At 37.6% G+C, this 27032-nt stretch overlaps 1 protein-coding gene across 2 annotated transcripts in view; it reads left to right on the top strand.

Annotated features, from left to right (window-relative positions):
• Positions 1-2491: 2491 nt before the first annotated feature.
• ephb2b (eph receptor B2b) overlaps positions 2492-27032 on the top strand; it is a gene marked incomplete at both ends in the record, with an annotated part of 114923 nt that continues 90382 nt past the window's right edge. For both annotated transcript variants that reach the window (XM_079242221.1, XM_079242220.1), the window contains one exon: positions 2492-2543. In XM_079242221.1, coding sequence (XP_079098347.1) covers positions 2492-2543 — 52 coding nt within the window. The remainder of the gene's footprint in view (positions 2544-27032) is intronic.

Genomic DNA, 27032 nt, shown 5'->3' with positions numbered 1-27032 from the left:
GTTCTAACCAGAAACAATAAAATTACCAAAGCGTATGAGAATTATTTCGTATTTTGTATGAACATGTGGCTCTGGATGGCTTTACGTTACACAGTGCAGTTGGTCAAATGGTGCGTGCTCACATCACCTACAGTGATTATACTAGTAAGCTTGTTTAAGTCTGTTGTTGAAAATCAATTTTCTGTGCACCTTGAAAGCATTATCATGATATAATTTGTTGCTAATTTGCTGCATGGTATGTTTTGTGTTTACCGTTGCAGCCAGTGTTCGCGTAAACTGCCATTTCAGTGCTGGTGTCTTAAAGAATGTTAGTGCTGTATGTTTTGTGTTTTCCGGATTAGAGACTCGCAGACGAACGTGGGATGATTTCTGCCACATTCAGACTTCTCTGCTTTGCATTAAATTTTTCATTACAGCCAGACATTGTATCCATTATAAGATACTGTAGCAGAGAAAACTCTCTGGGCAATATTAGAGGAGCATTAATATAATTTCTTCGACATCTTTCACTGCACTTCTGGCCCAAGTCAATATTGAGCTTGTATGGAACTCATTATAGTGAGGAAAAGCTGCTTTCTCAGTGCCTTGCCGTTTTGTTCCATCTGTTTTGAAGTCACCTGAACATGATCTGAAGCCAGCCAGTCAAGTGACCTGGAATCAATACAGTCCAGCCCAGTGGAGACAAATAAATCAGCCTGGCTCATTTAACCCATGAGAGTCCTGCTGCATAAGTATAAGCCATAGCTCCTAATAAGAAGGCAATGTTTGACAACAAAGTACTTATTCTGATTTCTTGTTTCGAAGCCAGCTACAATGATTCCATATGCATAAAGCATTTCTCTTTATCTCTATCTATCTTAAGTTTGCTTCAACACAGTAAATTCTCACAGGCAAATGTATAACAGTTTTTCAGCCATAGCTGTCACTTTCTTACAAGTAGCAATGACATTTTTGTGCAATAATCGAAAACCAGAATTGTTAAAAAGTAAATAAACAAATAAATAAGACTACTGCATAAAAGTCTAAGGCTTGCACAAGGCTCAACAAACAATCAGCGTCTAACGTATTATTACTAGTAATGATCTTATATCAATATGCATAAAGCATTTTGATGGATCGTTGAGAAACAATCGCCAGTAGTAGTGCTGCTAAACTGCAATGTGCAAACCTAAATATGTGCTGTTTAGATCTGTAATTTGATGCTCGGTCACGTGATTCTTTTTATTCTACACAAGACATATAGTTTGAGTTTAGCTGCAAAATCGTATGCTAAATGAATATCTGCTAACAGAGCTTAAATAAACCGAGTTCAATCGTTTTACTTATACAAATTACCAATGCAGCCGATATCCACCGATAAGACAACTACTATAATATTGAACCCTTTCCCACCTTTTTTTACTTTTCTTTTTTTTTTTTTTTTTTTTTTTTTTTTTTTTTTTTTTTTAAATCCCCAGTTATAAGTAAGACTACACATTTTTATGGGACTTGTTACGAGGGACCATGTAATGTTTTTATACCTTTGCGGGGACATTAGACTAAGTTGACCATCTATCTATCTAAAAATATAAAAAAATAAATATATTAAGATAAAAAAAAAAATAAATAAATAAAAAATCCAAATTTGACTGATCGGAAAGCTAAACACCACAGAGATCACCGTGTAATATTTAACTAGATCATAATAAACCAACGTAGCCTATAATACCACATCGTACAGACTGTGAAAATGAGCAAATAAAATAAAAACAAAATCAAAAGACATCAATATTACCTTCAACAAATGGTCATTTACCTTGGAACGTCATTAAGAGTCAAACCTGAAGTGCAACCTAAAACTTTTGCCACAGAGAGCGAAAACGGAAAGTAAATGTTAAACTTACATGAGTTTTTCTCTGCTCGTTCACCTGTTACAGCCAGCGCTGCGGTGCCGACGGACCTGCAGTGAACTCACATGGAGCATTTGAGCTTTGTCTGACACACACCACAACCTGTACTTCCTATTTGAAACGGTGAGACTAAGTTGCTCCTTCTTTTATACAAGGTCCCTTAACACTTAATATCGCTAGGTAAGGCTGGCAGCGTCGGTGTGTCGATGATTGACAGCGGGGTAAATTGCAATTGATATATAGGGGATGGACGACTCTCCTCACCAGAGTCTAAATCGATTATAACAATCATTAAAAATGTATGAATGTATTGTCAGTAACGTACATATGGTAGGCTACTTCTTTGTGCTTTATGGTTTGAAACGGAGCGATTTAATGCGGCAGTAAACTGCGGAGCTGCGCGCCCGTGTTTCTCAATGCGCCCCTCTGTCTGCGGTTCCTTTGGTTTCGCCCAAACTTGGTTCAGATTTGAGTTCGTTTGCTCTGCTATCTGGGATCGCTCTATTGGAGGAGAAGGACCGTCAGTCCCCTCTCTGCTTTTCCTGTCAATGGCTTTCGGGACTTATTTTATTTGAATGTCTGGGCTTCATAAGTGACCAATAATGGATATTCTCTGGATATTATGGACCATACCGGCCGTAATAGCTGTTGAAGGTAAGCTAGTATTCCCATCCCATCGGTGAAGACACATCCTCATGCCGGCTTGAGTTTGAGACAAAGCGCTTGTATGGATGTGTTTTTTAATTTAATAAAAACGACTCTCCTGCACAATTACTGAATTTTGAGATTTTCTCACGTGACGTTTATCTTTAAAATGCAACACAGAGTCCTATGTGACTGGGCTTGATAGTGAGGAACAATAACATATGCTCTTGCATTTCGCAATAGGCTCAGAGGACGCTATTAACCGTTAATAGCGTCAATTATGACATTAAAATGCTGGCCGGCTTTTTGTGTTGCGCGTTTAAACTGTATTAAGACAAAAACGTGGACGATGACAAACGCGTCCCTGTGGAGGTGTGTCGCTCTCAGTTGTCAAACAGTTTGTGATACAAGCGTCATAAAATCAGTCGAGGAGGTCTCGTTGAACGTTTTTGTTTATTACCCCCTTTTTCTTGTGATTAAATTTGCGAGTAAACAAACAGAACATCTCGTAGTTTAACTCACAAAAGGCTCTTTCAGAGCTGCAAGCAGACAATTGTGCGCGGAGCTTTGGGAAGCAGTAAAAGGCATCAGTCAGCGTGGCTCAACGCACAATGAAACAGGTTGAATTGCAAAAACATCATTTGCTCACATGTTTGCAGGAGTAGGGTATATGTGTGAAGTAACCCTGCAGCATGGCTCTTAACACATATTTATTCTTATGTTAAAAAAAAGAAGTTTTTTTTTCGTGTGAGATTTTTGTTCTTGTAAAAAGAAAAAAAAAAAAAAATCCAGGAAACCAAATGATCTTTAATATTAAATATTTAATTATTATTATATGTTTTAATCCATTAAAACTACAATAAAATATTTAAATGTAGAGGGAATTTTGTGTAGCTGGACTGAGATTGCCCTTTGATATGTCCGGAGACACCACACTAAAGAGTCAAAAGTGTCAACCTTGTCATTTATTCAGTCTATTTTTGAGGGTGTGTTCAGAAAACAAATGTGTGTTCTTCCTCTGGTCAGTTTAACTAAACCTCATAATTACAGGTGGGGTGAGGAAACTATATAAAACTAAACCAAATGTAAGTGTGGGATAAAGCAAAAACAAAAGAAAACAGGAAGGAAAAAAATGCCACTGTTGTTTACAGTCAAACCCTTTGTACATATACAGATTTGTATCAACAGGATCTATCTTTTATGAACATTATAATTGATAATATTATGAATGGAGACTGCTTCACTTTATACCTTCAGTTTAGTTCCAGGTCTGAAACTAAAGGGAATATTCCTACCAGCAGATATATTATAATTTGGCATTTATAATGTCCTTGAAAGTTTCACATTTTTATTTATTTAAGCAGGTTTGCGGCAGCCTCATTATTTTGGCATATTATATTGTGCACATTTTCCTTTTAAATCGCTCATTGATACAGGCAGTTATGTACAACATAACTTATTGAAATCCATAAATTGTCTTTTCTAAATTACTAATTATAATGTAAAGTGATTTTTTTAAAATCAGTTTACAAATGCTATAAAATTGTACAAAGTGGTTTATATTTAAATAATCGAAATCAAATATTTCTTTCTACCGTATAGTTTTTAAGTTTAAAGTTGACTTTAAAATAAATATAAATGGAAAATAAAGTGAGGGAGATATGAAGTAATATAAGGTTATTGTGTAAAATTATCCCATGAAGATGTGAATAATATTAAGAGTTTGTTGTCATTTAATAAGCAAAATTATCATTACTTGAGTGCTACAACAGTTATTTATTTTTTTTTTTTTAATAATAATTTATCCCTGCTGTTCTGATCGAGTGCAAGAGAAGCACAGGAAATGAGAACTGCCAACAATAACAACAATTTCTCGCTTTACTGTGTTCCACTTTCCTTTGTTTTCTTTGTCTCTTTAAAACATAAACAAGGCCTCTTCAACTCTCGCTTCTGCCTGTAAAATACAGTCTTCAGTGCTGGCTTTGATCATACATCGCCTGAAACAGAAGTCGACACTTTCCTCAGATAGCCATTTCAGTATATTAATGCAAGTCCTTTGTAAGAATAAAGCTGTTTTGAGCTGTTTGTGCTTAATTTTAGGATTCGGAAATCAGCTAATCCCGCCGCCAACTGAATACTGTGCCCCCCCCCCCCCCCCCCCCCCGCATCTCTTTTCTACCCTGTGACTCACCCTATTCGACTGTCCAATGAAGTTGCGAAGATCGCTTACGTAGGAAAGAAAAAAGAGTTGAGAAAGAGGTCACTGCAGCTTTAATCTGAAAAAAATAACCCCCATCCCAGCATGCAATGGAAAAGAGCCCTCCGGTGGATCGTTTTGATACATTCAGTGAAGGAAGACGACATTTATTCCATTGTCGTTCCTGGTCCAGTACGACATGTACGCATACTTATGATATTTAATAGTTACTTAATCGGTACTCACGGACTGTTTTATTGTACCACCCCATTCTGGCAAAATGCTACAATACTCTTTGAAAAGTTTGTTTAAAAACCATCAGCTTATAAAAAGTGTGTGTGAAGTGTACCAAAGCCGCGGTAGTGGTGTTCATAAAAGACTAAATTACTCGGGAGCAAACGTGAAACAGCGTCTTGTCATAGAAATAATCAATGAATCAGCCAGGGTCCATGCCAGAGAAGATTACAGGATTAAAACCGTGGCTGGACTTAACAAAATCCTTGATGCGTGCCAGGTGTCCATTTCACAAATAGTTGGTCAATAGATGTTAAACATACTATACTGTAAGCGTCTGTGTTATCATGTAGCATGTGAATGTTTCTTGCCACATCGTGTTTTTATTCAGACTACAATTGTTCAACGATTCCTGTTCGTAAAAAAAGTTAATTTATTAAAGGCAATGAACTATATTTTAGAAAGCATTAACTCTGTAAAATGGGAAACAACTTTAATTTGTTGACTAGTGTTAATGTAAGCTGATACCATGACTTATTGGTTTAGTTAACAGTAACAGACTCTTTTTGTAAATTAATGGATGTTATGCTGCCAAGGAAATTAGCCTAGCTCAGTCAAACATGTCTATGAAAACACACAGTGGATTTATCCTTTCATTAAGCTAACCCATTCATTGTCATCAGTGCTAAGTTGACATCCCGCCTAACAACAGCAGAGCTCATATAATTCTGTTGAGTGGAAATTCTCAGTTTCATCCGTGGCCATAAAGTTGTTGTAGCCTGTATTGTTACAAGGAGATGAGATTTACAAGACGGATCTTTTGGCTTTTCTGCTTTGCCCCCCCCCCCCCCCCCCCCCCCCCCTTTTTTTTTTTTTTTCTTTTCTTTTTTTTCTGTAGCGATGCTTGAGTTTGTAGTGTCCAAACATTTTCTGGAAGGGTTGGTGTTGCTATGATGCAACAACAATCTCTTGTAGACTTGTATGCGAGTCGTTGGGGTCAGTAGGATGATAGATCACTTTGATACAGCCTCTTTTTTTCTCCTTTCCTTTGAAGGATACATAATAGGACAGCAACCACAGTAGAGGATGGTGAAGTGGGGTAGAATGAGATCACAGCATGGAGTCTTTAAAAAATGTCTTGCAGATTTGATTGCATTTCAGTATGCGCTGCATTCCTTCAGTTCTGTATTGAGAACTGGAGCCAACTCAGTTGAACGCTGGCAAAAACAGAGCAAGTTTATTTTTCACATTATAGGGAATTCCATACTGTAATATAACTATGAATTACTTTTGAACGTGATTACAAATTTATTATAATTTTTTTCAGAGGATAGCATGACAGCTTTAACACTGCATAATTATGTCCACCCAAGTTGTGTAAAGCGGCTTTCATATGTAAATGCGGTGGCTGCTTCTGACCGGAATTGCTTTGGAAGAAATACATACATGAATGTGACATGGAAGGTAAAAAAAAAAAAAGACGAAGACAACAGATAGAGGCAGATTTTGAAAATAGGATTAGAAAAAGGTAAAATGAGTGACTGTATACAATCCAGTGTTTTCTCAGTCCACCCAATGAGCAGATGCAGGGAGCTGGCCTGCACGCCAACCGCCACAGTAGGCTTTCACAAAGAATCTGTCTCTATTCAAGCCTTAATCCATGCTGCCGAGGGCCCAGGCATTGTCACTTTGCATGCAAAATTTCAATTAGTGCTGGTACCAGTTGTTTTACTTGAAGGGGGTGTCACATTTCTTAGACATGTATGGCTACCTCTAGGGTGAGATTAAGACACAAGTATCCCTGATTAGCTAAAGAAAATTTTTTACTCCTTGCATTGCACATACTTCCAGGCTTGCTATATCATGGACGCTACACTGAAATTCATGTTCAAATTTTATTATTTAAAAAGTATGTTGATGAAAAAAACATAATCCAGGTGGGTCTTGTAGCTCAACTTTGACAAAAAAATTCACAATTTTTTGTTACAGGTTTTGGACCGAATCGGCTCTGCAAGGAAAATAGCTGCTTTCGTTGCTCCTGGCGTCAGCCTGTTGAAGCAATTTAACTTAAGTTTAAGCACACTTTCTGTGCTTTCAGCTGTTCAATACCGAGTGCTTTAGGTTACTTTCATGAGGCAACTCTCCCTTCTCTCCTGCTGTCAAGAGTTCCCGTCATTTGCTGTGTTAAAGTGGTATTTTAGTTTGTGGAACATATTTGACAAAAGGGCTGAAGTTGAAGAAATGCAAAAGTAGAGTAAATTAGTGTTGAAGTACCGGTGGTGTTTATACAGCTTCAGGTTGTCACATGTTTGGACCTGAAAAGACTTTTGAAATCAATGTGCTTACCATCTTGGTACTCCATTCTTGAGAGAGTTGCTCTTTCTTCTTGGCAATCTCATAGGTGGCTTTCAGATGGGGCTACCCAGACTAAAACAACAGGTTGATATTAGATGTTGTTACAATCCCAAAGAACACCTTGAAAATGGACACATTTAAACTATGCTTTGTGGTGCAAATTCTATTGACCATAAGCTTTTATTCTAGATCATACTTGGGTCATGTTTGCTTATGTTTAACTGTTGAAACAATGCAGAAGAAGGTGATGCAACATCTACAGATGAGCTTGTCTGTCATCTGAATATGACTAACACACATGGCAACGCTAGATTGTACATTATGAACATAATTTAAGCTTCTAAATTAGAGTATCAGCAGCCAACTGTGTCACATGACAGAACCGCTAGCACACAAGGGTTTAGTGCATGATACAGACAAGTGTATGGTGTGCTTGAAGTTCTCTACAGAAAAGGCAGAGCTGCAATAAATCTTTCACTTGCTCTATATCAAAATTCTTCATATTCTTTGGGTCTGCTGCAGTTAAGGGTGCTTTTTTTTATCTATTAAAAAAAAGAACAGGTGTCGTTTGGGTTTATAATCAGGCCTGATTAGTTCACAAAGACCAGATGGTCAGGTATGGCTGCTTCTTGATGTTATCTGAAATGGAAAATATTTTCAGACTCAACAGGTGTTTCAGATCTTTCAATATGTGTCTGAAAGCATCTGAGGCAAGGCTGGCCAATGACAACTACACATTCATTTAAAAGTTAATACGCTGTGCCTTTGTTACCGCATTACATATTTTAAAGTTGACCTGGCATGAGCTATTTACTTTTGCGGTACTCCTAGATTAGTTTTGCACCCATCATAACTCAAATAAAGTTATAATTAAGAATGGGGAGATCTTTCTGCTGGGGAAGACGAGAGGACTTGGGAGACTTATCTGAAGACTTGAAGACTTGCTGAGGGATTTTAAAAGGGGCTGATGCGATGACAGTAAAACATGCAAAACCAGTCTGGAAGTTACTACAAAGAAATACTTTTGACAAAATGCCAGATGGTTTTAAGCATTACATCACCTAAAATCCAGCTTGAAATCAGGTCCAGTAAAGCTGAACAGCAAGACAGAGCAATGCAACAAACAACACACCAAGACTTCTATGCTTTGATAATACACTCATTACCTGCAATTGTGATGTTTTTCCACAGATTAGGTCTTTCTGTTTCTCAACTTGTATATATTTTTCTGTATACTCCTGTGTTCATGTGCGCAGTGTTGTAAAACACAAACCAAGACAGAAACTATCCGTTACTGACATGTAGAAAGATAAAAAAGCCCACATGCTGCCCAAATTTACCTGTAGCCAATCATTACCCTTCAATATGTGAAGGGTGTTGGTAAATTTAAGCTATGACAACTCATGTGAGTAACTCTAATTAGGAGTAGGGCTGCACAATATTCGGAATTTGATTGTGATCACGATTTTAGTGTCCATAATTAAACCTGATTGTCAACAATATTTTCATTCAAAACGCAAGCTCTGCTGCGTGCGCCTCTGATCACTCATGTTCTCAACCGGTAGTCTGCCAACCACCAGGGGACAAACTTGTGGTTAAGGCTTCATTAAACTGCCTAAATACCAAGCGCACACACCTTTTACCAGCAGTCAGTTAAGTATCGTTGGATTGGTTGGACATTTGAGGTGGGTGTGGTTAACGTGGAGAAACATGAAACTGTAAGATGGCGATTCCGCATTTTCCCTGTTGCAGATAAAATGGAAAGTTTTGTAGGTTGAAAGTAGGTTGATTACAAGCAGTGCAATAAAAATGCAGGTTTCTCCAGAAACAATAAATGATTGTGATTGATTATCATGATTACAATATTGATAAAAACAATCGTGATTATTATGTTGGTCATAATTGTGCAACCCTAATTAGGAGTTGCTGAAGAAGTTACAAATTGATATTTTCATTTGATATTTGAAACACTTACTTACTGTTTAATATTCATATACTGTTTTAGTGTTGGGCCTGTCTTAACTTTAAGTTTCAGTCTCCCGACAAACCTACGTTTCCCTTGACTTGACTAAAATGGTTATTGTAGCTATCAAATCTATCTTCCTGGCCAGGAAAAACAAACTATGTCTACTGATCCAAGCTCTAAAGGTCTGTTTTTTTCATAGATATATCTGCAACCAAGACAAAGGTTAATTTTCTTTGAAGAAGTGGCAGATTAAACTGGTTGCATACTCGTCGAGAAGCAAAACTTTATTTTCGCTCTTAAGGCCGCATGAACAAGAAAAAAAAAAATCCTTTTCATCTGGTGCATTTATACTCTCTATATAAAAATGTTTGTTCTTTTTCACCACATTGATCAGCAGTTTTATTAAAACAATCCATATAAGCTATATCAACTATAATAAAATGCATTCTGATTATGATTCTAAATTGACTGGTGAATTTGACCACACAAAGAAATAAATGAATATTGTAGTTTAAGTGGTTGTTGGAAGAAAAAAGTCTGACAAGTAAGTCTTAGACAAAGTCCTTCTTAATAAAAATACTTTGAAAAGATTGTACCACTTTTTCTAGGACATTGAGTTTCATCACAGGACATAATACATTATTTTACTGCAGACAAACCACGGCCCATTTAAAGTCAAATGAATAAATACATACATACATACAAACATACATACAAACATGCAATAATTCACAGTCCACAGCAGTAATTACAGTAATTGATTTTTGCCTGTCTGTCAATTACTGAATAGGGTTGGTTTGATTTGCTGTTGGGTGCTTAAAACACACAGACACAGCAAAGAAGTAAAAAAAAGAAGAAAAAAAGTAAAATAAACTGAACAAAAACCAAATAGCTAAAAGTCTGACAGGCCGCTGAATATAATCTTGTGAGAAAAAGCAGTCGGTTGTGAAGATTGTCCCGAGGCACAATATTGAACTGCCTGCTTGTATTATGCACACAAATTGTTTTGGCATGAGAGCCTTTTATGCCCCTTATCATTTACTACACAACCAAACCTAACTGCTGACGTGTCTCATTAAAATGCTATTCTTAGGCTAGGGTTACACTGCAGGTCTTAATGCGTTGATCAGATTTTTTTTTTTTTTTTTCTTCTGAGATCTGACTTTTTGCATGGTCATTCACATTATCTTTTCAGTGCGATATCCATCTTGCTGAAGTGTGAACGACACATGACCCTGAAGTGACATTGATCACATTTATGTAAACATGATGACATCAGCGGGATTCTACCGTATTACACAATTAGAAAGAGGGGTTGGTCATACCAATCGGCCAATCGTAGTCAAAGTTACGCGCATTATGCACATGCCCGCTGCATATGATTACATGGTAGTCAGTGGTGCGGCGTCTGCTTTGTACTTTTTATTTAAAAAACAGAATCCAGGATCTCTTCCGGATCTCCACCAAAATTTCATAATTTGTTCCTTGTGACACCCCCAACATATCCTGAAGATTTCATCAAAATCCATCCATAATCCTTTGAGTAATGTTGCTAACAGACAAACAAACTGGGAGGAAAACACAACCTCCTTGGCTTAGGTAAAAATGACACAGAAAATGCAGAGCACAAATGTTAACAGTGGCCTTTGCAGCAGTAGTAGCTACAGCATGCAATGTACAGACACTGCAGCCATTTCCTCAGTGTAGACTCCTGCATGGGTCCAGTTTTACCAACATACACCCACCCGAGTCCATTAAGATGATTACCAAACCCGAATGGTTACCCGCATTTATCTCCCAGTGAAATCTGGACCCAACCCGACCTGACCCAGCATGGTGATGTGACCCACATCAAGTAATTGTAAATACACCCTGTCCTTCCCTTAATTGTATTAAATGTTCCATTACTTAAAGCTGGGGTAGGTAATGTTGGGGAGTGAGGAAGATTTGAAAGTGGCACCCTGTGTTGGATCCTCCCCCCCTGGTTTAGCTCCTTGTGTGATTCAAGGCTTTTTTACTCGCAGGTTTTTCCCCCAACAATTTTCTCTTTCTCGGCTTTTTAGCTGGAGGAGGCAAATAAACCGAGCCGGATCGGGGAAATCCTTCATGCATTTTCTCAGCCATGTGTGCCTTTCGAGTTTCTTCTTCACTACTTTGTATTTTCATCCTAACACGCTTTTTATATGCAGGATGTGGCTGTCAGGCATGTGCTGCGGGAGGAGGAGGAGGGGGGGAAGAAGAAGATTACAAAATATTAGAAATGAACTACTCCATTTCAGTCCGAATGTTTGGATTGGTCAGAGTTTTTACAGGTTTACTGTAAACTGAGGGATCTAACTACATTTCTTATTGTTCATGATTACAAAATGTATAGACTACTATCAGGACAATAGTAAAAAAAATGTATCTGAGCAAAATTACCTACCCCAACTTTAATGTGATGCTGTTATGTTGTCGTCATTTTTATTTACAATAAAACAAAGGAAAAGAAAAGAGTACATGAATATTTATAGGCTCATTTTAAGAAGAACTTGCTCTAAACATTCAACCTTCATATTGCACTGAACAATTAGAGTAACTTCTAGTCTCTGTTATTTAGCCACTAAGGGGCTTTATTAATTTGATTAAGAGACTGCTGTGCATAAACCAAATCAAGATTATGCACAATTAATTTTCCAACAAAATATAATTTCATAACCAGCAGTGTAAAATCTCCGTCACTGGCCGGGCTGGACACTGAGATGGCGAGAATATTTTTTGCAATAGGAGCAAGGTTTGAAATACTTACACAAGGCTTCACAATTAAGGTGACCCCTGTGCCGGATAAATAAAACACTTGTCATGTTTACAAAAAATGAAAGAAAGAAAGAAGGAATTAATATCCTATTCTCAACTGGCACAGAATTGTGATGTTTGTCTCACCTCTGTGACGTCAAAGTCGGATGGAATGCACAATGACGCAGGTCACTTTGACATACATCGGATGTGTTTTTAATTTAGGAGCATGTATGAAAGTGGCATGAGTTGGATAAAAAAACAAAACGAAACAAAAAACTATCTGATCTGTGCTCTTCAGACTGTCAATAAAAATCACAATCTAGCTGCTCTGTGAACGAAGCCTTTGGTTTTTGTAGATGTGTATGTTCAGTCCCACTTCACAACCACTGGTTTCGAACGCATTCCCCTAAGCAAATACAATGCGAGCTGTAGTGGAAAAATAGATGTGTCTGTGTTTTGGCAATGAAGTGCAGACAGAACTATGTTATTAATGCCAGGCAGATCATTTGTAACCACTTCTTCTTTTCTTGTGTTGTTGAACTTCTCATTTAAACTGGAATACCTGACTTGCTTTCAAATGAAATGCATTTGCTCTCCTTGCAGATGCTAGAAGAGAAAAGCAGAGATAGCTGTGGTGGAAGCTTGTCTCTTGCCTTTACCTCTCTGTAACCTTTATAATATCTCACACAGGAATCTAGATCAAGGATTTTCTTATATCCTGTTATCTTAATTAGCACATCTTAATTGGCATTGCACAGTCTCTGGGTAAGTCGTATTTATTATGGAGAGCCTGATTCATCCAAACCCGTTGGGACTGAAAGTCATTAGGGGACAGTGAAATGTATTTCCAGGCATTGTTCATGGCACAAAATGTGCAAGAGCTCCCTATCAAAATGGCTCTTCTAGATCTAAACCTAATTTTTAGTCTGAATACTCTGTGCAGCGTTCTTGTTTTCACAGGCAACTCTTTTTTTTGTGGACTCTGTGTATAGCTTAATTTTTTCTCAGACGTTTAGTTTCTTACTGTCAAAATGATAACTGCCTCTTTTTGAAATTCAGCGCCGAGCTGATCCTTACAGTTTGAGCCTCATTCATGTCACACCCTCGGCACAAATGTGAGTGCACATTAACAACATGGCGTTTCTAATATTCAGTCACCATTCAGGGCTAGGATGCACAGAGAAAAGGAGACAGAAGGAAGAGGAGGAGGGAGAGTGTTCCCTGAGAGAGGTCAGACCTCGTTTCAGAGACCCACATCCACACACACCCCAGGTACTGTGACACTGCCTTTATGAGTGTGCCTGGAGAACACAAACCCACCGGATTAGTGTCTATCTTTCAATGTCCCCGGGAGCAGAGCCCATCGTCCGAGACAAAGCGGGGCTGATTGTGTTGTCATCTGCATCACAAAAGGAAGCCTTTTCTACCTGAACCACTGCCTGTGTGCCGAGCTATGCATCATATCTATCAGCAACTCTGGACCCACGTGACGTCTGCCTTGTGTTTTTCATCCATCTCTGTCTCCCCCTCTTTTATTCTTCCTCTCTGGCCCACACCGTCTGTCCACCAGCAAAACCCCTCCCCCATCTCTTCTCAGAAGAAACCAGCATCTTCTGTAAGAGGACTGCTACTGTTTGGGTTTGTTTGTAGTTATATATTTAGTAGAGTGTGCAGCATCTAGTCTCACTACCCAAAGCCAATAAAATTTCCTTTTCCCCCCTTTGGGTGCAGCTTGTTAGATGTTGCCAGCGTACTTCAGACAAAAATCCAGCCTCTCACTGACTGACCCTAACAGGTCTATCAGACACAGACAGCGTGAACACTCCAGCTAAAATACTTGCAGCAACTAGATATGGTTTTTCTGATGACTGTTATGTACTGATGACGTAGTTTATACCTACAACTGCAACACAAAACAGCCTCTGGATTATCTTTTAATGTCTATTTATATATGTTCATAATAATTATTATTGTTAAATATGCTGTCCTGCATTTCATCGTTACTGCATGAAAAGTATCAATTTTCGTGGCAGATTAAAAGCTTTATGAATAAATTTAAGAAGTTGAACAGGGTGTGACATTTAAAAAACAGAAGGAGGCATAGTAAGCGGAGAGAATGACTTTTTGTGTCCTCAAGTGTGATAGTTTCCATTCACAAGTAATTGCATTAGCTTAGAGAATAGGGAATTAACACAAGGCAATTAACTGATTTGGCCTTTGGCTCTGGCTTTTTCTAGTAGAGGGTTGGCGCTCATCCTGCATTTTCCTAAATTAATTTGGAAATTGCTTCCACAATTGCAAAAACTTGTAAACCCTAAAATACAAGACCCTGGAACTTGATGCAGTTCAGTTACTTGAATGATTAAACAGTTTTATTATTAAGGAAACAGTTGTAGAACAATTAGGTTAAGTGTGATGAAATTGTTGTAATGACGAAGAGTTCAGGATTAAATGTTAAGAGGTGATGAACCTCTGAGACCTAAGTCAAAACAACAGCCGGGTAATCACACTTTTAGTGCCTACCTTCTTGTAGTCTAATTATAGAGGAATGTAAAACCTCAATAATTAATTTAAAACACCAAATTAGTGTTTTTATTGTTGTGTTTAGATTGTTATTTTCATTCTTCATTCTTCATGTTTTGTAACACACACACAGTATAATTACTGTTCCTCTCCCAAGTAGTTTCTGTGCAATGTCATCCCAGAGGTGGAGCACAACCAGGGGGCAAACGCAGCATTTAACCCAGTTTGCTTGGCAGAGTCAAACCCTCAAATAGAGATGACAGCTCAGTTGATTTTACCTTTTGCCTAAAATGATTAATGATAATTGTTCAAAATTCCAAGGGGATCACAACCCTTTGCCAAGAGCAGGGAATTGTGAATCCAGGTCAGTAAAAGATCAGATTGAGATTCTGGTAGTCCCAAAGGCAGCAAAGTCTCCCCACAGCTTGCTTTGTATTTCAAATGTAAAATTCTGAGCTCATTTCATAATATTAGACTCATAAATTTACACTGAAAAGATGGAAAGATAGAAATATGCACAGAGAATTTGCCGGAATGTCGACTTTCTTCTGTGATTTATCCTCAGTGTGAGCATCTGCCTGTAGCAGGCTATGCAGTTTCTTGGAATTATGAAAGCTGAATTAGTTCAGTACAGTAATTGGAGCTGGTTAACATACTGTAGCTATTTTCTGGGATGGCTTTTTATCTTGCTGATGCAATGACAACAAAAGAATCTTAAATCACATATGAGAAGTTGCAAAATCCAAACAATATTCCTGGCAGAAAAATGCTTGTAGGGGAAACTAAAATAAACCAAAGCAAAATAAATAAATAAATAAATAATAAACAAAATAAACAAAATAAACAAATAATAGGTGTTATTTTTCAGAATCACTGTTATCTTACATTTTCATCAAGTCTGTATCAAAACTAAATCCTATATTTCATTCAAAATGGGGAAAGACACCAAGATGGTGGCATCTTTCTCTTCTTCCTTGACTTGATTCTACTGCCATCATTTAGCCTTGGAAAACAGCTCCAAAATCAATAACCTGGACTCAGCAAAGATTAGGATCCCATGATTGAGTTTATGAAGCTCTATCGGTTGACACGTTATCGAAGTCATTTCGTATTCAGCAAAGCTGATGATAAATGTACAGTTTGTGTGGCGAAAGCTTTCCTGTATTTACATAATCACTTGACTGGGAATGGAGGAAGCAATCAGTGGTATCTGTCAATCACCTATAAGAGCTTGTGTTATTATGACATCTCGCTCCCATCTTATTTCAGCCGACGGTTCATTGTTATTTTACTCCTAATTTTAAACCTTTGAAAAAGATTCAACAGGAAATTCTTTAAAGCCCATGCCTATGGTTCTGTTTTAAGAATCAAAGAAGAATGCCCTTTGGGCTAAGTAAAACAAGTAAAACTGTAAAACAGGAATCACAAAAAGGGACTAAGCTAATGTGGATGACTGAACAGAAGTGAGATATATAAGAGAAGTTAGGGAAAGATGTTTTCCATGCTTTTCCTTGGCAGAGGCCTTTTCAGGTAAGAATAATAATGGATCATTTGGGAGGGCAGCTGGAAAACGCATAGTAAATCCATAGAATCTCTAGAGACCAGCTGGGCCCTGTGAAATCAATACAAACATCCTGAGACTATCAAACAAAATGTATGTTATATAAAAGGGTTAAACATCCAGAACATTATTATCATAGTCAGAATAGACTTTACTTGCACAAATAATACAAGCAAGTTAAAGCATCAATAGAGGTACGTTAATGTGCCTTTGTAATTTGAATTGCAACAGATTGCAGCATACTCTGACAAAACCAAGCCATTAACATGGCTAAAAGTAGGAAAAAGTGTTTTAACATGGCTACCTCCCGCTGTGAGGCTGTGAAAGTGTGCCTTCACAGGGGTTTCACATGCAGATGATCCTGGTCTGTAGAAAAAGCCTACGATTTCCTTATTACTTGATGTACTTTTAAGGCTGCATATAAAATAAATTTTATGGTAAAGTCTATGAAGCTCTACACCATTAGTCAATTTTTGGTTATGTAAAATATTAGCTATTTAACTAAGCAAAACCTTCACAGAAAACAAAGAACTGTCACAAAGTATAGCATTTTACGGAGTATTTTGTCCAGCTTGCCTTATAATATAATAAAAGAACCACAAAACAAAATGTGGTATGGGTGGCCTCAGCAAGAAAGAAACCCCAAAAAGGGTTCAGTTACTTACATGCTGTGGTAACGCCCCAGCCTGGTTACACCTCATCAGAGCATTTTAAAGCTGCTTTCCTTTAAAAATGGTTTCGCACTTTGTAGTGGTCAGGCAGGCATAGTGCATCCCTGTAGTGCCTGTAGGGGTTGAAGGGGGATACTCGTAAGGATCCTGTTGCTTTCAATTATTTAAAAGACATGTTTGGGATTAGTCGTCGGTTCTTATTTGTGGGACACTGGCAGAGGCGTGGACCCAGGGCATGCACGGCTTTCTGGCGTGGTTTGGACTGATAGAGTAGGATGACTTCACTTTGTTCTCTCTGCTTAAGTACAACCTTTTGCAGTCAGAAATGCCCATACAGACCAGCTGAAAAGACTTCCCTATGTGACATGTAATATCAAAGACAGGTATATCATGTGTTTTTGCTACCAAATAAGAGAAATTCATTAAAAGAAAACATTGAAATACCTGTGCCATATGCCCTCTGAGCATCCTGCATTCACCAGTTTTATCACAGTGGCAATTGTTTTGACTTGCGGCTTTAACTTGCCTCACTGAGCATAATAGAAAGGCTTTGTGTCATTTTAGCATGTGACCTAACTTTTCTTTCTTTTGTAATAGCCAGTAAAACAGCACATTATGCCAAAATTATTTCCTTTGATCTCAGCGCCTAAAGTAATATGTTCCATTTCTGAGAAACATACAACTGAGACCCGTATTGTTTCCTCCTTACAGGGAGATTTTAGGCATGGGCATGGCCTAATCTCTGTTTCACAGATGCTGACATGCCTATTTTGTGTCTCCTTTTCTTTATGTGTACGACACATGCACACAAATGTATAAATACTTCTGGCCACACCATTTCACCTGGAGTGTTGAACGTTTAGCTTTTTTAAAAAATGTTTTAATGGCATTAACTTTGAGAGGCTTGATGCTGAATTAGCCATGAGAAGTGTGAACATAAGGTTAGGGCAAAGATGATCTTTCACCTCAAATTTTCTTTTCTTTTTCTTTTCTAGGTAACCATGTACATAGAATGTGTGGTAATAAAAAAGAATAAATCTTTTTTTTGTTTTGATATTTGTATCTTTCTTTTCTTCTATGATAAGATATTCCTTCAGATGCAAATTTTAGACTCAGACTCAACTTGAAGGGGTTGAGAAGAGTATTGTTTCTCTGAAGAATGCAGTCTTTGATTTTACTGGCAATACTTTGATTGGAGTAAAAAAAAAAAAAAAGGCTTGGACTTTAATGCTTTTCTACGAACAATCTCTGCTTTTTGGCACGAGGTGAAAACACAGACGCAATAAATATACCATTGCTTAGTGTTTACGTCAGTGGGATAACATGTTGTATATTTGGAAACAATTTGGGAAATAATCTTTGTGAATACATTTTTGGTTGTATGCTGAACATGTGCCTTTTTGACATCTGGCCAATGTGGTTGCGACTGTTAAGCCTGTCACATGATCTGTTGCCACAGTCCAAGAGTCACTGCTCATAGATGGGAGCTGGGGTCCACAAAGATTTAATTTTCTTCTCTTAAGACAACTAATAGTGCTTTTCCATTATATGATAAGGTATTTTTCTGCTGTGCAGATGTTTCTTTGCACTCTCTTTTCCATCACCAGTGGTAGAACACAACTTATAATAGGAGATATTTATTTTGTTGTGGCGTTAACAAGAGAAAAAATAAAGTATTATGTTCGTTTATGATGTTCTGAATTTGAGTGGAACAATAATAGATACTGAAATGTTTAGTATAGACGGAATCAAGTTATCAAATTAATAAAATGCTTACAGCATCTCAGCAAAAGTGCAGGAATTGATATTTCACCTGGTAAATGACTGAGTTAGTTTAAACTTTGAAGGCATTTTCTTTAGGGCTGTGCATGATTCATTTATTAGTTGGGATGAAGCACAAAGTTGTCTAATACTATACTGTGTCACCTATTTTTGTAGGAGAGTTATGTATCACTACAGAGATTTAGAACAATTCTTTATGGTGCTGTGTCACTAGAATGGCCCTTTAAAAGTAAGCGCTGACAAGGTGGAATGACAGCAAGAGCGAGAGAGAAACAGCTCTGTAGGAGCGAGACATTCCATCAGAGCAGAAAGAAGTTTGCTGTAAGAAACTACTTGTTTAGTGGAAAATGTTCAGTTATTGCTACAAGCTTTTAGGAATAAATGCTCCAGCTCCTCTAGTTTACAAGCCGAGTTCTATATCTGCTTTCCTTCACTGAGACCTGTGAAATGTCAGATACACCAGTGCACTGAAGAAAAAAAGTTTTCTGGTCACATGTGCAAGAGCCCTGTGGAAGAAGTGTGCACCTACAGTAAAAGCAACGGACCAAAGTGGCACAGCAGTGTTTCACTCAACTGGACAACAAAATTAAATGCACTTTATGTCGGATTGGAGCTAGTTTAGTTGTACCAGCACAATGAGGACTCACTGAGCCATCACAGAAATGTTGCAATTGACTTATGGCAGCTGCCACAAAGAGAACTACAACTCCTTCATGCTGCTGGCCCAGGTTTAAATTCCAGCCTGGGCCAGTTTGCTGCAGGTCACCCTATCTCTTTGACCACTTTTTCATTTTGCCCACTGAACAATAAATGCTTATAGACTTCACAAAACCATGCATTTACGCCCATTTTACAATTCCCCTCTGAAAGGTAAAATATTTTTCATTTAATTCATGATGACAAAATGGAGTACTTTAAATTGCCCTTATTACTGGACTTCAGAGGTGACTTAAATTGCCATTCTTAAATAATGTATGAATTAAAAGCTATTGCATTTAAGCCATACTAAGGTGGTTCTATGCTACTGCCCCGGTAATGAATTTTGTAAGTCAGCAAAAACTAGTTTGACAGGGCTTAAGTTGTGAGTAAATAGCTAGAAGGTTGGAATAAGCCCTTCCAAGTTAGTGCATTGACATTTAAAATCATCCAAGAAAAACTTTTTGATACTAAACATACAAAAGAGCCAATAAGAGGGAGATTTCCAGGTCTTCATCAATAGCAAGAGCAAAAAATAAGCACATATTGACAATGTTTGTACAATTAATCTGACAGCCAAAAACATAAAAGCTCCATGTTGTATGTTAAAAATACTCAGAGATTACGCAGGGACAAATGATGTTTGAGTTACAAGGAGACTTGTATGTTAATGAAACTCTATTGTCTAAAGAGATCAAGTGTTTTAACCTTGGAACAGCTTCCAAACACAACACTCATGATGTATGGCTCTTTACAAATACGCATTGAGTCGAATTCAGTCTCGACTATCTATTTACTGTGACTTTACAAGAAGTAATCAAGCCATTCTTCACCAAATGGTCACTTATTTATGTTTAAACCACATCATATGTTTTGGAAAGCATCTGCGTCAACAAAGGGAAAATGGTACTTCCAAAGACTATGTCTTTCAATTGCAGCAAGGCAGCAGCACTAAGAATTCACTACCCTTAATCCCTCAACTGACAAAAGAAGTCTGTTAAATTCCTTACACTCCTTACACACTTGGACTCTTGTTAGGTAGGTAGAGGGCACCTCTCAACAGCTCACTCTTAAAGCTTGATTTCAAAACACCTAATTTGCAGCCATCTTTATCTCCTATTTGTCCTGCTCTAGGCCTGTACCCTTAAAAAAAAAAAAAAAAAATCCCCTTACTACCCTTTCTCTGACCAGTCGCCACCTGTCATCCCAATGCTAATGTGAAACATTAACAGGAACCTGAATAGAAACACAGGGCTTTGTAGAAATACATTACCTGTCACCCTTTCTCTGGATTAGGACTTCTCTGCTGCCAAATGATTTAAGGACCCTTTGGTAGGTTGTCAAGAGAGACATGATTGTGCCTGTGGGTATAAAGAAACATATGTGCTATTTTTTTTTCCTTCTCCTTTTTTTAAGGTGTCAAGCAATCAGCACCAGGTGTGTGCCGTGAATGGTGTTTTTTTCTTTTTTTTTTTTCTTTCCATAAGCGTGTGTCTGACACTGTGTGCAGCTGCGTTGAGGAAGAGTTAAGTCCATTTCACAGGGAGTGAGGAGGAGGTGAGAACCAGCAGGTTTAATTGAAGCGCTTAATGGGCTGTCTGAAACCATCATCCTGCCCGAAATTACACATGGAGACGCTCATCATCACTGAATTGAATCCGATTAAGCAGCTATTACACAAAGACAAGCCATTGACCAAGATAAGAGAGTTTTCATTTGTAAATAACAGTTGTATATTATGCTAGAGTCTTTTTGAACATATATGCATAATTTGTGGAAGAGTGTGAAATTTGGTTTGTCTTGCTCTCATGTATCATTTTGTGTTACGCTCTACATTACCAAAATGTGTGTTTTAGTTTCCCATTTTTTACATATTAAACTGGCAATAATATAATTTACTTTGTTTACTTCTAATGTAAATTAGTTTTAATCCAGGAAAGGGAATGGATTTATCCATTTCTATATTTATGTTTTTTTCTTTTAGAGACTGTTATAAAACAGATGCTTAAAAAATAAGTTTGAAAATGAAGTTACTTTAATAAGAACAAACAATCAAACAAACAAACAAACAAAAAAAATATATGGATAAGAATACTTTGATTGTTTTCACAGCCTTGGTTGATTTCGGCCTCGCCCAACCACATCCCTCTCTCTTCCCTGTCCAGTTTGTCTGGCTATAGTCCCAGCAGTAAACTAGTTCCCAGATATGTTTGTGTTCATCCCATTGCAGCCACAGCCAAGATCCCTGCTCAGCTCTCAGTTCCAGCAAAAAGCATGCTTGATGAGAGGAAGGCCGATGTACTGTGCATGCGCTGAAACATTTTGCACAAGCTGTTTCAGTAGAAACCTTTTAGCAGCTCGTACTGGCGTGATTTGGTATCCTTGTCTTGCTGAAAGGCATCTCAGTGGAAACAACACAGAAAGCAATCTTTGTTCATTTAAGCTGACTGGTTTTTCTAGCTATCTAGCAGCTCCTTACTTGTTTGCTTGTAGGTATGTGAATGTAGGAGTGGCTAGGGAGATGTAAAACAGGTGGGTTCGTAGATTGGTTGTATTAAACATCTCTGACACAGTGAATTGCTCCTTTGGGATATATGTTAGAGAAGGTGCAAGGCTGTGTCAGAGGTAAAGTGTGGTCAGGGTGAGTGAATAGACATCCATTAAATTTGGACTTTGCAGCTGGATTGCATATTTCCCTGCAACCATGTCCAGTCTTGATGTGGAGACCTACAGGGAAATTTGTTGTGTGCAAGCAGTGTCTACATGATTAGTCTAACTTAAGTACTTTACTCTAAGATGGCTTTGAGTTAGTTTTAAAATCGCAAAGAAAGTGAGTTTTTAGAAGCAAAACCTGAATGACTCCATTAATTTCCAACGTCAATCATTGGTTGATGTTGAAAAGAACAATCTAAATTTAAAATTAATTATAAGATGTAGTGCATAAGGCAAAAGACTCACCCATTTAAACTATTGTGCATAATAAAATCGGGATGCCTGTTTCTAACATTGTCATACTTCATCATTCATTGTCATACCTCACCATCATCATACTTCCATGCGTCTTGTATGTTGCCATGGTAGTTTAGTTAATACACCCACCAGCAGGCTTTGCTTAGTTTAGAGTTCAATTCTACATTTTGACTCCAGTTGGCAGTTATACGGCTGGGACGATAAGCTTTTCTCTCAATTAAATTTTTAATGATTTTTTTGGGTACCAATTTGATTTAAATTGTGATTCCTCAGTACTTCCAATTTTGTTTTGCTTTTTAAACACCAAACCATGTAAAAGAGTTGCATGATGACCAAGTTTGCTAACTATATCACGAGCCAGATTTCCCAACTAAAAAGAAATAAACTGTTTGTCAGTTTTTAAGACTTATTCAGCAACAATATATTTGAACCTGCTGTTTGAACTTATACTCTTGTTTCAAAATCTTCAACTGCATAAAAAAAGTGCTGGTTTGAGTGCTTATTGGCTTGCTGCTGTGGTACGTTTGGCTATTAGCTTTGCATTTACCTCATGATGGTGTCTTACGCAACATTTACATTATAGAGTTTACAAAAATCTTTCGACATGTCCAGCTTCGCTTTTCCCTTAAAAAGCAAAAAAATCCAAAATTTGTCCACACTTAAAATGTGACGGTGGAGGATTTATCTCACCACATTTTTGCAAGTTGCCTGACATTCTCCGTCTTGTGTTTAAGTGTTTTCTAAAACAAATATAACATGATGTTCCTAGACGGTTGAAGAGAAACGTTTTGTCCTCTGCTGGAGAAAAGAGGTAACTTCTTCTCTATCTGGCATCTAAACATATAAACATTTAAAATTGGAACAAAAGATTATTGACCAAAAAAAAATTATTTAAAAATTGTAAAACAAAAAAATCATGACTTTATGCGAATTGATTTTTTTTCTCACCACCCCTAGTAGCTACATAAACACTTACAGTCTCTCTCTCCACATGTTTCTGTCAACAGTTGTTGATGTTGTCCTCAAGTTCTTCTTCTGCATTTTCTTTGGGTGTGTCATGTTTTTTGTGTTCCTCCTTTTCTTTTCTAATTTCTTTCTTTTGCTGGTTGTGTGCCAGCTATACAATTCAACACTAGTCCAGTAATTTGTGATGGTTTCGCCCTGTTTTCTCCACCAAGTGACGGATAGCTACGTCCCTTGAAAATGGGCCAAATTACATGCATACCTGATGCAGGAGACCCTTGAAACAGTCCATCTATCTGAGTATCTGTTTTCTGCATCAAGCATAAATGGGCCTACAGTCTTACCCAGCAGCAGAGCTGAATTAACTGCTGCTTGTAAGGAGAGTTGACATGGCAGAACATGCAAATCCAGACTGGTTCTAAGCACACTTTGATGGCATTATGTCATCTCTTTTGGGTTTTTGTGAAAACTAAAACTGAATTTTCAAAATTTGATCAATGCAAACAGCAGTGAAGATGCTGCTTCAGACTGACATTTATTTATGCATAGCTTAAAGCCCCCTCCCAGTGCCAACAGGAGTTTACATGGCTGAGTAGTAGCTGGCTGTGATTTTCAAAGAATGCCATCTGCACAGAAAATCTTCTGCTCATGCAAGTGGCATATGCCTCAGTATATAGAGGTAATAGGGATGGTAAGCATGGTTGTTCTTTCAGTGAATTAACTTGTCAGGGCGCCCTTCCTGTCATCCTCCATCTTGCTCAATGCCATCAAGATGTGAGGGTTTAAGACTCAAAGCCACTCCTGCCATCCGTAAGAGAAATGCATACTCTCACATATATGCACTGCAGAACCATCAGCAGATTATGAGTCATTAGTTGCTTTTTAGCTCCCTGGCCAGTAGACTCAAGCTGATTGCACATACTTGACCGAGGTCTGGGACCGCTGAGGGACTTACTACAAACAAAAATCTAATTTTTGTTGGCTGCGTCTTGAATTGACTATAACCAACTACCTTCTCCTTGTCAGCAGTCATATATTTATTGAAGCCAGGCTTGGTGGGATGTCGTCAGAGTAATATATTATGTAGACCTGATGAAGTTTGATACAAGTGCTGTAGGAAGGAAGAAATGATACCTAATCTCCTCATTAAAGTTGTGGAAGTCAGCATAAAATTTCTGCCTCCATCCAAATGCTTTTTGTACCATATGATGGTTGTCAGCATCATGAGATGTGCTTTGATGGGTCAGGCTGTTGGGCTATTTCACATCCATAGATTTGGGTGAGGACACTTTGTCATGATCAGTACATCATCTGCTTCTCACTGGAATTATTTTAGAAGTAAGAAGAGCATTTACATGCACGGCACAGCTGACCACGATTAAGGATTCAGTCCATTTCAATGCTTAATATCTCAGATCCCAAACATATGCATTAGCAATCACTGAAGTAGGGGGAGGGGAAACAAAGAAATGAAGGTAGCTTAGTCAGTTTAGAGCCCTAAGGACTATCTGGCTTGTAAGATGTTATGTACAATAATTGCTTTTGATTGCCCTACTTATCATTCCAACATAGATAGATAGATAGATGGACATTTAGTTGGCATATCCTTTTGGTTAATACAAGGAAAAATGCCCATGTTTTGAAGATCAGAACTGCTCTCCCCTCAACTACAAACAGATTGGCAGGGGGATTTGCTAGCTTTGTTCAATCAGTGTATCACATTATGCACTTCTTGGAAAAGATAGCAACAGACTGACATGTTTATGACTCTCTACAAAAGAGCTCCAGATTACTACACATATTTGATCTGTAAATGACGGTTGAGAGCAAAGTTGTGTGGGAGAGAGATGAATTAGAGGCCACAGTTGTCCAAAGTATCAAATAAACAAGGCAAGTAGCTTCTATACACCCATCCATATACTATCATTAATGTGCTGCATGACAAGTTTTAACAACTTAGATCCTTGTTTTTTAGTTAAGTTGTAAGATTAGGATGTTTGGTGGATTTCTAATCTTTGCAAGAAGTAGTAATGAATGTAGGTATTTTTGGACAAACACGAGTTGCAATGTCTTTCAAAAGTAAGTATGTGCTCCCTTGTTGCAAGTACACCTCTTTGTTCATCCATTTCTCAGTGGTAGACAAGTGAGCAGCTGCACTGTTAAATAAGATGGTTTTAAATGCAGTGTTATTCTTGTGGGTTGACACTTCTGGTAGATGGATATCTGTTCATTTTGCAAGAGGTAACACATGATAGACATGTTGCTGCTTCCTATTTTCCTTAAGTGATCACTGATGTGATGAGTGATCACAGAATCCAGACATAATCACAGACGAGCTGTTGTTTAAATTTACATCATGTGTATAATGATAAAATCAGATGGGGCTGCGGTTAATTCAACACAATTTTTAGCTTAATTCAACAGAAGCAGACTGTTTTAAAAAAAAAAAAAAATATTTATTTAATTTTTTTACTAACCTTGCCTAATTTACTAGATGTCCACTAAATGGAAGAAGAAGGACTTGTTTGAGTTAATGAGGTGTTGATCGATAGATGATTGATTACTTGGTTTGATTATTTATTTGACATTGTAGCAAAGTTAAGTGTGGCAAACCAAATTGTGGAAATGTTTACTATGATAATACATAGTTACTTAGATTACTGTCAGTCTAATGAGGTAAAGTCTACAGAAGATAAACATTGGATATTAATATAAATTGTGATGTTTTCCATATAAAAGTTAAAATGATTTTTTTAACCCCCCCCACAACCTTGCTTCATTGATTGCCAAATCCATAGTCGTTGATTTAAATACTTGTAATGGAAACTGATGCAAAGTGGAGAACTGATCTCAATCCAGTGTGATTGTGAACAAAAATACCTGCAAATCTATAAATAAAAATAAACATGTGCACAGACTTGCTTTCATCTAATTTGGCTTTACTTAATACCTGGTTTGCAACTGAACCCATCCTTGATCATTGGCATTTCAGATATTAGGGAACAAGCAACAACAACAAAAACAACAAAAAAAACAACATGATTTTGTGTTTGATAAAGGGCTAATGATATATAGGGTACTTGTAAATTTCTGGTGCTTACTCTTTGAAAATGAAAATGTACTATTTTAGCTGCAGAGGTTGGATGAGGGTCAGTCAGCCGGATACTTTTCTTTGAGCTGGTTGCTAATGTTACCTACCCGGCACTACCAGAGGATCTGGGTCATTACCAACATCAGTAACATCACCACTCTTACTACTGCTTTTTTTTTTTTTTAATTCTGGTGTATTTCTCTTGAGATGATGTCTGGTCACATGTACATTTTAACCAGTAGTATGTGAACGGATCATGTCACTGGTCGGAAATCTGGTGGCAACCTTTGTTTTGCCAGTAGCAGAATGGCTACACTGTACTGTAATTGTGGAACTTTTACGCATTATAGGAGCTAGATATGCTGGAATCGATTATGCGTGAATCCCACAATCCTGCAGAGAATTTCAGGCCCTGCTTTCTCTTATCTTGACTGTGGCTCACACATTCTAGCCTTCTGCATCATATCATTAATTCCACTACATTTTGTTTTCACTTTTACAGTTGAAGGGTTTCAAACTGAAATTTTGTTTCCAGTTGGTAGGAAACCATTTTCTTCATTTAATGGACCCCATTAAATGACTCAGCACTATACTGTTGTCAGGCAAATTATTATCAGTGTTTTATATATTTTTGGTCACAAATGCAATCACAATCAAAGAATTTATAAATCTAAAGTCTTTAAATGATAATGTAAAGGGGATTTTAAGCTG

Source organism: Telmatherina bonti (genome assembly GCF_933228915.1).
Source record: "Telmatherina bonti genome assembly, chromosome: 6".
Lineage (NCBI taxonomy): Eukaryota > Metazoa > Chordata > Actinopteri > Atheriniformes > Telmatherinidae > Telmatherina > Telmatherina bonti.
The sequence above is the reverse complement of the archived record's forward strand: the minus strand, read 5'-3'. Positions and strand labels throughout refer to the sequence as shown.